Source organism: Talaromyces marneffei, chromosome 8 (genome assembly GCF_009556855.1).
Source record: "Talaromyces marneffei chromosome 8, complete sequence".
Taxonomy (NCBI): Eukaryota; Fungi; Ascomycota; class Eurotiomycetes; order Eurotiales; family Trichocomaceae; genus Talaromyces; species Talaromyces marneffei.
Window position 1 is genome coordinate 1226173 of NC_072355.1, and position 12615 is coordinate 1238787.

The window sequence follows — 12615 nt, forward strand, 5'->3', positions numbered from 1 at the left end:
GTGGTATCTCATTCTTGGGTATACTAGTATATATATACAATTCTAATCCAGCAAACTCAAAACCTCTATAGCAAGAAGATGTTAGCTTATTTCCACTCAAAAGTTGAGACGACGGGGGGAAAAAAAACTCACCCGTCAAAAACTCCTCAAAACTGAGCGTTATATACCCATCCCGATCATCATCATACCGCTTGAAAACATCTGTCATTCTCTTCAGGCTGATGCACGCCTGCACAAACAAATCAAAACTCATCCCCCTTCCTCCTCCACCGCCACCTCCAGGATACGGTGCCGCCGTTATTGAGCCGGCGCGCCGTCTCCCTTTCGCCTCAAATGTTGTGAACAGCACCCGCACGAATGTGCGACTGAGTCTGTATCCAAACGCAACAAGCGCCTTTTCAAATTCCTCCAAACTGATCTTCCCACTTCGGTCTTCGTCGAATCGATCAAAGAGCTCTCTCCATGCGGCGAGAAAGCGCCACAGAGACACAAACTCATCAAAATGGATTACACCGTCGCCGTTGCGGTCGAACATGCGCACCATGGTCTTGACGGTGTTGGGGTCGAAGTGTGTGTAGTCGCCATTCACCAATGCCGAGCCGAGTTCGGATTCTGTCAAGGCGCCTGTTCTGGATATATTTGCGGCGTAGAATAAAGGGCGCAATTGTTGAGGGTTGTCCGACATGGGCCCTGGTGGCGGAGGACCGGGTGATAATGAAGGCTGGGAATGTTGATTTGGACGGCTCATGGCGTTCGGACTAGGACGAGGGCCATGTCCATAATTTGCGGGAGGAGGTGAATGAAGTCGTGACGCGGCGCCGCCGCCTTCTGCAGGATGTGGTCGGCTCACGAAGTTGAGGGGTGCAGGATGTGGTGAGGTTCCGGTCGGTGGTGTTCTGCGTGGCGGCATGCCACCGCCGGGTGAGTTTGCTTTCGGGGGAGGTGGAGGCCTTTGTAGTTGAGGCCTAGTTTGCGCATTGGCTAATAGTTCAGCGGCCTGTAGATTTAGCTCGAGTTAGCTATGCTCGAATGGAGCTGGTAAGTCGCGGCGTGGTTTTCGGCGTACCTTGTCAGGCTCTATGTGTCTAGATGGTCACAATATAATCAGCCTCATACTCATATACTTGCATCGACATTGGATTGGGGTTGCTCGTACGCTGGTAGCGCATCGGGATTGAATTTCTGACTGTAGGCCATTGCGACGGCCTTTCAGTCGCACTGAAGAATCGATCTTTTGGGTTGACGTATAATTGGGTGGCGTGTACGAGTAGATTAACTGCTGACTGAGCGGCTCTGCTTGATTCGAGCTTTAAGCAAAACTCTTTGATATCCTGCAGCCTAATCAGGGGCTCATTCACTCCATCGACGGGGTGGCGGGAGGTTTAAGAGGGTTGACGATCGGCTATCTTCAGTAGACTGGAATAGCTTGTCAGGACGATGTTAGGATCTTACAATTCAAGAGTATTATGGGAGTAAAGAGGAGAAAGGAGAGATATGACGATTTTGGAGGAGTCAAATGGCCTAAGGCCCCACCTCCTTGGCGGGGCTCAGCCCGGGCGTGTCGGGCGATGCTTTCTTTTTATAAAGCCCAATCACAGCCGCCCTCAGGTGCCATACACCTCACTTCTCCCTCAAGATTGATCAAGCGTGCTTCAAATCAATGAACATGAAGAGCAGAAACACAGCATCTTACTAGCCAATGTTCCTCGACAAAATGCCTACACGCCCATACCCATATGCGCCTTGAAGAATGGGTGCGGCTGAAGAAGTCTCCAGGCTGCTTCACCAAGAGCCGTATACGTATCAACTGAGCTAGCTGGAGCTAATATTTGAAGCCTACCTCCCGCAAGCTTCAGCGTGTAGGTCGACTGCACCTCGAAAATGAAAGCGTTGGGCTGACTTAATATTGTTCATTGACTTGCCGGTTGCCATTAATGACGTTTCCGTCAAGGAGAACATGTTGTCATCACAGATTGCATCACCTCTAACGTTAAGCTCTAACGGGCCAGAACACGAAGAGCGCGGAAGATGCCCCTGAATTGCAAGTTTGATTATGTATACCCACGTCCTGTGAATCTACTAAGAGGAAAGACGATAGCTAGAGACTGAAAGGGAAAGTGAGTTTCGCGTTATCAGGTCGCAGCCTCCAACCGCTGTGTCTTTAGCCGAACTGTTCCATGAGAGGTCCTTCTAAAAGGCAGGATATTTGGTGATTTATTAAACAAAAGCATCAAAACACGCACCTACCCGCTGAAGTAGTGTTTGTCTCCTATGTTAATCTCAACACTACATAGTAGGGCATCGGAACCGCACTAATTCGGAAATCTTCTAGAACCCGTTACCTATGTATAATGTACCATGGTTAAGGTATATAACTAGTTATACATAGTATATGTTCCTTACTAAACTCGATGTCTTTTTCGTTGTCCCAGCTGCAGCTTTGTCACTCCCCAAACAAGAGCTAGTTTTCAGTATGCAATATGCAAAGCTGCGTGGAGCAATTACATAACCATGTTTCAGTCATAACTAATGCTACAGTGATGTCTGTGGTGTTTTGGACAGTTTTAGAAGACACGACAAGCCCTGAGGATAACAAACCGTGGAAGTGTACACAGGGGAATCGGGAATCTCCGAGCTCCGTTCGAGTCGGTTCTGATGATTGGCAAAGGGTAGTTTTGCAGCGAGCGCCGTGAGTGGTCGGACTTAACGGAACTGGACAAGCTTTCGCGGAGAAAAAAAAACTTGCCGAATCATGCGTAAATTACGCGTATGCAAATGCATGTCACGCGGAGAATTGTTAGTGTAACTTTGGGCATCCCAGTTACACCGTTACACAGGCGGCGTCAAAATATGCTTGCCTCGACACAAGTTGGATTTGGACTCAGCCAATGTCGGTATTCCAACATGTCAAAAGGCTGTTGCTGGGTTTATATGTAACCTCGTATTCTGCTTATGTCGAATAATTAACCACAACTCGTATCTTTCGGTATGGGACTCAGCAGTAGTGTACTGCAGAGTAAGCCTAGAACGGATCCTCATCGAGGGGCGAATTGTGCAGCGCTTATTAATGTGTTCACGCCTTGATGCAAGTCGTCAGACATGTCCCTCGAGGATGAGATGAGTCATAAATACTCATAACTAACTAACTCATCCATACCTATGCTCCGTATTCAGCCCAATTGTCGAGAACCGCTGGCCGGATTTACCGTCGTCCAAGTCCATTAAACTATACGATACTATACCGGGAAACTATTAGGTGCTTTCAGATCCGGAGATAATCTCCACATGGCGACAAACTCTTTTTTCCATTTCCCCTTCTTTCATTTCTTTTTCTTCTTGAATACATGTACGTATAAGCAATTGCCATCATTCCAATCTAGAAATGGCATCTTCTCTCGCTGTCTAGAGGTTTGTGTATTCGTTCACGGCCTCGACATTTTTTTTTTTTCTCTTTCGCTCTTTTTGCCTTCTATCCCGAGTCGTATTGTCTTGGTAGTCATTTTGAGCGAGCATTGAATGTATAGACGGGATCCGGTATCATATTGCAAGCAGTTTTACACATACCCAACATATCGACCACATTTCTTCAGCATAAAATCTTCAATTTGATTCTTGCGCGATTCCATACAGCACTTGAAGCGACTGCACAGGTGGAAAAAAAAAAAGGTAAAGATATAGCAAAATGCCAGAGAAACCAGAACCGGGCATAAACCAGCTCCGGGAAGATGAAGGTGCTTCGGGAACGACGTTCGAAGCTAACAATGCAAGCTCCGTGGACGTGACTTTGCCAGCAGAGATAGAGAAGACGAAGACGCAGGAGGCGCCTGCTGCTGGAGATCCCAATGCCGTACCCGAAGAGAACGCCGTCACCCAGACGGTTACGTCCCAGTCTCACAAATTGACCAAGAGCAAAACGATCATTATCATGGGAGCATTATGTGTATGTATTCCTTTGCCAGCGCCAATGATTAGAGTTCGTAATTAACTCGTGAGAACAGTTGACGGTTTTCTTAGCCGCTCTCGATATGGTATGTTCTATTACAACACCCGGTCACAATCATTAGATTTCCTCTAACGCATATTAGACCATTATCTCAACAGCCCTTCCAGTCATGGCAGCTCACTTCCATACCACTCAAGGCGGCTATTCCTGGATGGCATCTTCATATCTCTTAGCTAATGCTTCCTCTGTCCCCTTTTGGGGAAAACTGAGCGACATTTTCGGCCGAAAGCCCGTCATCATTCTAGCCAACATTGTCTTTTTGGTGGGCAGTCTTATTTGTGCCTTGTCCAATAGTCTTGCTATGAATATTGCTGGTCGAGCCATTCAGGGTGGCGGCGGTGGCGGTATCATTGTATTGGCAAACATTACTGTTTCTGATTTAGTCAGTGTCAGGTATGTTCTCAACTTCAGAGCATGGCAGGCGTGCGAGGCTGACATAGTTTCAGAGAACGACCCATGTATTACGGTCTTTTCGGTGTGACCTGGGCTCTTGCAGGAGCTCTTGGCCCAATCATTGGTGGTGCTTTGACAACCAAGGTTACCTGGCGATGGTGCTTCTACTTGAACTGTACGTTCTTGTCATTCTTTTTCATCACTATATCACGAAACTAACTATGGTGATGATAGTACCCGTCGGTGGTTGCTCTCTAACCATCTTAACCTTCTTCCTCAAAGTACACACACCAAAGACTCGTCTTCTAGATGGTCTAAAAGCGATCGACTGGCTGGGAGTTGTCACTTGCATCGGCGCTACACTTATGTTCCTTTTTGGACTCGAATTCGGCGGTGTCACCTACCCCTGGAATTCGGCTACGACTATCTGCCTGATTGTATTCGGTATCTTGACCTACGGCATCTTCTTCCTAATTGAATGGAAAATCGCCAAGTACCCCATCATCCCTTTACGACTATTCAAGAATCGTCACAACCTCGCGATCTTTGCCGTGTGTTTCTGTCACGCCTCTGTCTTCATCTCCGGCGCTTACTATATACCACTCTACTTCCAATCCGTCCTCTTAGCAACTCCAATTCTTTCCGGTGTCTACACGCTCCCGCAAGTTCTTTCTTTGTCAGTTACTTCCGCAATGATCGGAATCATCATCAGGAAGACCGGCCGCTACAAAGAAGTCATCTCACTAGGAATGGGCGTCATGACCCTTGGGTTCGGACTCTTTATTGACCTCAAACCGTACGCAAGCTGGTCACGTATCATCATTTACCAACTCATCGCCGGAGCCGGCGTTGGCCCTAATTTCCAAGCCCCCCTCGTCGCCCTTCAAGCGAACATTCATGTCTCAGACATGGCCGTCGCAACCGCCACATTCGGTTTTGTGCGCCAACTCGCCTCCGCCATTGGCATCGTTCTCGGTAGTGTCATCTACCAAAACGTCCTCGCGCAACAAATACCACAACTCGAAACCGTCGTCGGATCCGCGACAGCCGCGAAATTCGCAAGCACGTTTTCCGGTGGTGATAAATCGCTTATTGAGTCTCTCCCCGCCATTCAACAGGCCGCCATCAAATCGACATTTACCTTTTCGCTCAGTCGGGCGTGGATCTATTATACCGCGCTAGGTGGTGTGGGTTTTGCGATCAGTTTCTTCCTTCGTCGCGTCGAGTTGAATCGATCACATGCCGTTGCGAAGACGGGGTTGGAAGCACAAGAAAAGGCGCGACAGGAGATACTTGCAGCCAAGAAGGCTGCAAAGGAGGCAAAATCGGCTGTATAGACTTTCTTCTTTTTTTCTCGGCTTTTGCATATTAAGTTGCTTTCTCATACATACTACTAATCACATATCTTTAAATAAAAGATTTTGGGGTAAGCCACAACAAAGCTTACAAAAAGGAGCGCATGAACCCCACGATGGATTCGGCAATGATATACCCTTTCATCATGTTTCATTTCGTTCGGTTCGGATATTATTTATATATATACCATTTGTTTCTCGGGACAAATTTATTTTCGTGCATGTATTTAGACTCTGCTTTCGGACGGCAGGCTTGCCGATGTTTATATTTCTCATACTCCCGGTCCATTCTCAAATGCATTAAAGACAGATACTACGAGGATTTTACGTATTCAATGTACCTAGTGCATGTAATTTCCTCATCAAAGTTGTACTGACTTGATTATATGATACTTGATGAAGCTATCTCGGTAGAATGCATCCATTATGTTCATATCAGAGACGAGAGTCTACTTCTATCTATCTATTATGTTTGTATCGTACACTGCAGACACCAACAGCCGGCTCGTTTCAACACTCTTGGAAGCACAGCTCGTGGCAAAAGTTTTTGAAAATCCTACCGCGTAGCAAGAGACTGTATCCCATCCGCAAACAACGCCTTTGCATAGACATAATGGAACCGCTCGATATACTCCGCAATCGAAGGCTTGTTTTCCCGCGGATTGCATCGGAAATGAAGTAGCTCCATCTGCACTTGTGGTTCTACATCCGGTTGACTCGGTAATCTTGTTATTTGGAACCGATGGCAGCCAGAGAACATGTACTGGTCTGATCCGAAGCCGTAATCGACGTAGCTGGCATCTTGCTCAGATGGGGTTGTGGCTATGTATTTGTCCAATAACGTGAAAGCGCCATATAAACTGCTACCTTTGGGCAGAAGATGGGTGGTAGGTATGTCGGATTTGTTCCAGATGGTTACAGCATCTGGGGGGCGTTCGAAGTCTGAGATTCATTTAGCTTGAATTCCGTTCTATTTCTTTTTCTTTTCTTTTTTTTTTTTTTTTGTTATGTGTGTATTCTTTTGGAATAGGGTCCGAGCTCCTAAGATGTCATTAAAAAAAAAAAAAAAAGAAGAGTAGCTACCTGTATATCGAGATGGCAGTATATTGTGACCTCCAATGTTCAAAAGAAATCTCTCAATGCCAAAAATAAACCCTCCAAAGAACCCCGCGGAGAATAAAGCAAGCACAGTCTCATCACTCAGGTCGGCAATGGCCGAGGCCGGCAGTACTTGAACTACCTTATCTGTATTTGTAATATGATTACGCGGATTCACAATCTCGAAGGAGGAAGAGGTGAGGAATTCAGGCCGGATTGGCAATGTGTAGTGCGATTGCCGTAGAGAGCGAAAGAACGGAGACCGTGAGAGAAATGTTTCGGTAAGATTTGCAGCCATAGATTATATTTTTGGCTATGTTTATCCAGGCACTGAAATAAGGAATAAAGGCTCGAATGTTTCTTAACACTTGGTTGTTTGTATGTATGGAGAACTGAACTGTTCTTCGAGGGACTGAATGAGTCGATAGACTTACTACGTAGTTACCTATTCTATTGTATTTAGGGTGGCCCGGTCCGATCCGCTATATGTGGGTCCTTTATACATTTCTGCGGTCTTACGGCCGTTAACTGTCCTATTGAAGAAATTGTGTTGGTTTAGCTACACCAAAAGTAGTTACAACTGTACTGTTTTATATCTATATTTTTATCATCAAATCTTTCGCATGAAGTCCCTATCCCGGGAATTCCCGCCCGTGTTGCTCTAGTGACCAGAGCTCTATACACAACAGACTGGAGAGGGAAATTGAATCATCGTGCATCTACCAGAAGACAAGCTCCTGTCATACACGATCAAAATCTTGGCGTAACTCGTGAATATCGTGCCAGCTAATTCTCAGCTCTATGACATTCATCGAACCCCAGCTCTCGCGCAAATACAATGCAAACAACACTGATCCACTCGGGCCAAGAACATGGTAGAGAGAGTGATCATGAACGCGGGGGAAATGTAGTCAATGTGAGATTTTGTGTGGAGGTAGGGGCTTCAAGGACAAACCACTGCCACAGAGCAGAAGCGATGGTAGTGATTAAATTATCGTACTTGAGGAAGAGAAGTGTACCCTCAAATACTGTGCGGCTGGTGCCTGGAACAACATCTGACATTGAGGGGACAAGCGTGCAGCTGACAGATACAGCCGGGTCTTCGGACAAAAGTGAACTGGAAATTGTGTAAATGTGTCCGATGGAAGAGAAGATTCCCGCATAGAAATAGGCCCGGCGAACGACTTTCTCTGTTCTAGCCCCAGGGGTTGCTGAGCAGCCCAATTGAGAGGTGATGATAGGTTGAACTATGGCTGCATACAGTCCGGTAGCCTGTAATAATATCGTGATGATATTGTGTGGACAGGGCTCGCGATTGACAAGAGGAGGCACAAGGTCGGGCAGGTACAGGGTGATAATGGTAGAGTTAAGGCACTGCGGTGCCGTCTCGGGCCGCAGGGAGGCAGACTACAACCTCAATAAGACTTTTGGGAATAGGAAGAGGAATAAGCTTGAACTGATGATTTTCAGTTTTAGATGCTAACAAACATCCTCATTACTTCTCGGAAATCTTGAATCTAGCCTCCTTGACTTTTGCGCCCCAGTGAGAACCTTTTATCTAAATATAGAGACTCTACATTTCCAGACCTTACTTCACTTTCGTACCAAACATTTGGAATTCCGTCACATGGTCCTACCCGTCCACCAGGGTGGACTGGTACCTTTTGCCATGGAAGATACTGGCATTAGTTATACGGGCTTGGTGGTTACGCTGATCTTGGTGTTAGTCGCCTACCTGGTGGTTTCCCCTATTATAGATGGCTGGGGAAAACCTCCTCTACCTCCTGGTCCTCCGGCACTTCCTATTATTGGTAACTTGCACCAGATGAGCCTCAGTGCACCATGGAAGCAACACCTGGAATGGACCAAACAGTACGGACCCATTTTCCGATTGAAAGCTGGAAAAGATACCATGATTATTCTTGGAACAATGCAGGCAGCACGCGACTTACTAGATAAGAAGAGTAAGATCTATTCATCTCGACCGCGCAGTGTCATGGCATTCGAAAATGTATCAAAAGGATTGCGCCCTGTCCTTATGCCAGATAATGAGCAGTGGAAGACTGCAAAAAGGTTGCAGGGAGTAGTTTTGACCTACAAGATGTCCCAGTCATACCGCGGGGTTCAAGCACTAGAGTCTTTGCAACTCCTGCGAGGATTGTTGCAGAACGAAGGCAAATTCCAAAAAGAGTTTCACAGGTTTGTACCGCCTTGCTTCGAAAGCGATGTAGTGCCCAAGCTTGTGAATTAATTCTTGATTAGATACTCGACCTCGACACTGTTCGCTCTTGCATACGGCCAGCGGATGACCAGAGGAGACGAGGATGAGGTCAAAGCTATCGACCTCATTATGGAGCGGTTCGCACTTTTTGGTCGTGTCGGAACCTGGATCGTTGATGTTATTCCAGTCCTCAATTACTTGCCTACCTTCCTGGCGCCTTGGAAGCGTATTGCTGAAGAATGCCACCAGTTTGAGTCCACAATGCACATGAAGCACTTGCACCAGGCAATGGAAAGACCAGGTTGGAACTTTGTCAAGGCAGTCAAAGATGTGAAGGCAGCGGAAGGAGTATCCCAAAAGGAGTTGGCATATATTGGTATGAACCTTATTACTTGTTTTACTACGCTGAGTCCGTGGATTAACAAGTGGTGATAGTAGCCATCCTTCTCGAAGCCGGTGCGGAAACCACTACAAACGCACTGGAGACTTTTGTACTTGCTGCTCGTCTATTTCCTCGAATTATTGGCCCAGCTCAAGCCGAGTTGGAATCGGTTATTGGAACTTCTCGACTTCCAACTGTAGACGACAGCCCCAACCTACCTTATATCAATGCAATTGTGAAGGAGACGCTCCGCTGGCGACCTATCGTCCCGGAGGCTGTACCCCATCTTAACACGGAAGAAGATGAATATATGGGATACCGGATTCCTAAAGGATCAATTATACTCCCCAATGTTTGGGGCATTCACCTCAATCCAGACATCTACCCGGATCCAAACAACTTCTTGCCTGAAAGGTGGCTTGCATATGAAACAAACGAAGGACCACCAGAGCATGCTGCATTTGGATTTGGACGAAGGATTTGCACCGGACAGCACATTGCATACAACTCTCTTTTCCTGAATATTGCACGTATCCTGTGGGCGTGCAACATTGGACCCAAGATTGATGCAGAGGGCCGTGAGGTGCCCGTCGATGAGTGGGGTTTCAGTGATGGCTTTATCAGCAGGCCATTGCCATTCGAAGTGAGTATCACTCCTCGTAGCGAGGAGCGAACTAAGCTGGTGGAGAAAGCTTGGGATGAGGCAGATAAAGATTTGGTGAGCCTTATGGAAAAACGGCCCATGTGAAGTTTCCTGGGGATGCGTGGACGTGTGGCAGATGCAGATAGTTGTTTATCCACGAACGACGTAGTGATGCCCTATTGGGTCTATTCGGCACTAAATATGAGACCAAACTTATCTATACTCTTCGTAATGACAATGAATGACCTTTGCATCTTCTTACGGCATTGTTGACTCGAGTTATCCATCTAATGCTTTGCCGACTGTAGGAAATTAAACTTTAAGTAGGGTTCGTTGTGTATGACTTTGATTACCATTGCTGGCTGTACGAGGTATCTAGGTAAGTTGAGATAATATATTTCTCATCTCCAAGACATATATAGCACCGAATCCTATTGCAAGGATGCTGTAGATATATATACATGTATTAAATAAATTTTGGCGGTGTGGCTTACATTGGCTAAGATATATAGGTAACGATAAGATGTGCAAGGAAGATATTCTGGATGCATGAGGTTGTTCAACTAGGCATTTACGCCCAACATTAGTCCAGCGAAGACGTCCATACATACTGATAAGCAACAACAACGCATCAAAGGCTGTCATTGGGTCTCTTGGAACACGGTAAAGGCCATTATTTTGGTGATTACTGGGTGGCGAAATAAGGGCTTCAGGTACACCTAGGATTGTTTATGTTAGGGTTTAGGGCTTAGCCCTATTCGAACAAATATTGAGGCACCCGTCATCCATCAACGGAAGATTCATGCGAATTCTAATGATATTGAAATTAAGTTGTGTATGGTTGCTCATGATGCTTATTGAGACACTATTTTCTTGAGGTTAAAAGAGCAACAAACTGTACGAGGTTAACGCTGCACTCTGAATAGATCCTTGCCTAATTTCTTATCGGCTGGGCCGGGGCGGGTACGGTGCGGGCCGCTGTCATGCAGCCCCAGCACATGCTCCAGGCGCGGCCGTGCTTATGGCGCCCTCATTGCCCGCCCCTCCCGAGGTCTAGGGGTTTTAAGCATAGTGACCGCCATTCACCACAATTTGTATATAAATTTCGCAAAGTTGTAGACTGTTGATGAGCTTATGTACTGTGGCAAAAACCGAGATTACTTTGCTTCCCTTATCATCACTTCCTCCAATAATCTCCCTCTCTAATCTGCATTGGTCACTACGTTCCAATCACATCCCAAGTCATGGTGAAGTTGTGCGCCTTTAATTCGCTTCTTCTAGCATTGTATCTCAATGTGAGGGAAACCCCAAGCATGAGCCATGCTGAAGCTGAATAGAGTAATTTTGTCCGTACTATCTAACCCTCAATGTTTGAATTATTTAGACCATGATGCGAGTCTTCAGCTGTTTATTTTAGACTGAAAAGTTTGACTTCCCGCCCCTAGACTAACCTTAAGTCTAACTAATCATTGGTGCTACCTCACCGCTGTGTTTGGACCCACACGAGATGGTATTCTCCGCTCTGAGCCTGGAATAAGTGTAATTCTTGAGACCTGCAGCCTAGGGAAGCCGAAGCGAAGGACATTTTCATACATAACTAATCCAATGAGGTTTTGTTTCGGGTTAACATCAATGCCGAGGTTGTCCACAGTGGCGACCTGGTGACAATCGATCCTGACCAAAACTGGCTTCACCATGACTTCTCGGATATGCTGAAGGCTGGCAGTTGGTGGGGAATTCCCTTGTTTTACCATGAAGACTATGGAGCAGCCCACACCGAACATCATGAGAATCTTGGGAGGTAGCCCAACGGCACCGGATGTGGGACATGGGGGATTTCTATGGAGATACGAACTTTGGGTCCACTTCTGAACGGTCGCTTGCCAGCGCCTATTTCCTAGAAAAAGGTAGCACTGACTTGGCATGGCGAATAGTTTCAATCTGGAACTTCATCACAGGAAGCGGGAAATACAAGGAGCTGGAAAACTCTGTCTACGTTGGCAGCACTCGTCTGTCTCGGGGCTCGGAATCCCATAGCTTCTCGATTAGCCACGTCCCTTCGACAACAGATTGTGTTAAGTAAATGGCACAGTCAAGCATAACGCAATGGGTGCATGGTATCTGGAAACGAGTCCGAAGACCTATCTTCTCCAGAATACATCGGATATTAGATGATGTTGTCTACGAGCAAGGGTCGAACATAAGTTGATACACTATCACTAGACGGAGTATAGTTTATGAAGATTTAATTTTCATATCTTAATTATGTGCTTTCCAAGAGTAGCTAATCATTAGTAATCAGGATATACGTACGACCATGTACCCGCAGATTTGAAACTAGTTCTAGGCTCCACTCATATCGTACGTACTGCACACGTATCGGCTGATTAATTTGTATTATTTTTCATAAAGGGTGTCTCAGTCCAAGGCTACTCTACTCATATTTATGGATACAAAGCTCCTGTGGTAATCACTTGTATACGCTACTGCCCCTAACGTGCCAATGCAGATATTCATGGG

General features: G+C 46.3%; 4 protein-coding genes across 4 annotated transcripts; 2 read left to right on the top strand and 2 right to left on the bottom strand.

Annotated features, from left to right (window-relative positions):
- Window positions 1–42: 42 nt before the first annotated feature.
- On the bottom strand, window positions 43–1197 carry EYB26_009793 (uncharacterized protein; the record flags this gene model as incomplete). The annotated part of the gene is made up of 4 exons (XM_054269040.1): window positions 43–65; window positions 133–997; window positions 1067–1085; window positions 1157–1197. 4 exons carry the CDS (start codon window positions 1195–1197, stop codon window positions 43–45), a joined length of 948 nt encoding a protein of 315 aa, XP_054125015.1.
- Window positions 1198–3682: 2485 nt separating this feature from the next.
- Window positions 3683–5733, top strand: EYB26_009794 (uncharacterized protein; the record flags this gene model as incomplete). The annotated part of the gene is made up of 5 exons (XM_054269041.1): window positions 3683–3940; window positions 3999–4028; window positions 4086–4396; window positions 4450–4571; window positions 4631–5733. 5 exons carry the CDS (start codon window positions 3683–3685, stop codon window positions 5731–5733), a joined length of 1824 nt encoding a protein of 607 aa, XP_054125016.1.
- A 574-nt stretch (window positions 5734–6307) lies between these two features.
- On the bottom strand, window positions 6308–7147 carry EYB26_009795 (uncharacterized protein; the record flags this gene model as incomplete). The annotated part of the gene is made up of 2 exons (XM_054269042.1): window positions 6308–6693; window positions 6835–7147. The coding sequence occupies 2 exons, from the start codon at window positions 7145–7147 to the stop codon at window positions 6308–6310; spliced, it is 699 nt and encodes a 232-aa protein (XP_054125017.1).
- A 1329-nt stretch (window positions 7148–8476) lies between these two features.
- Window positions 8477–10200, top strand: EYB26_009796 (uncharacterized protein; the record flags this gene model as incomplete). The annotated part of the gene is made up of 3 exons (XM_054269043.1): window positions 8477–9048; window positions 9112–9446; window positions 9506–10200. 3 exons carry the CDS (start codon window positions 8477–8479, stop codon window positions 10198–10200), a joined length of 1602 nt encoding a protein of 533 aa, XP_054125018.1.
- Window positions 10201–12615: the final 2415 nt, after the last annotated feature.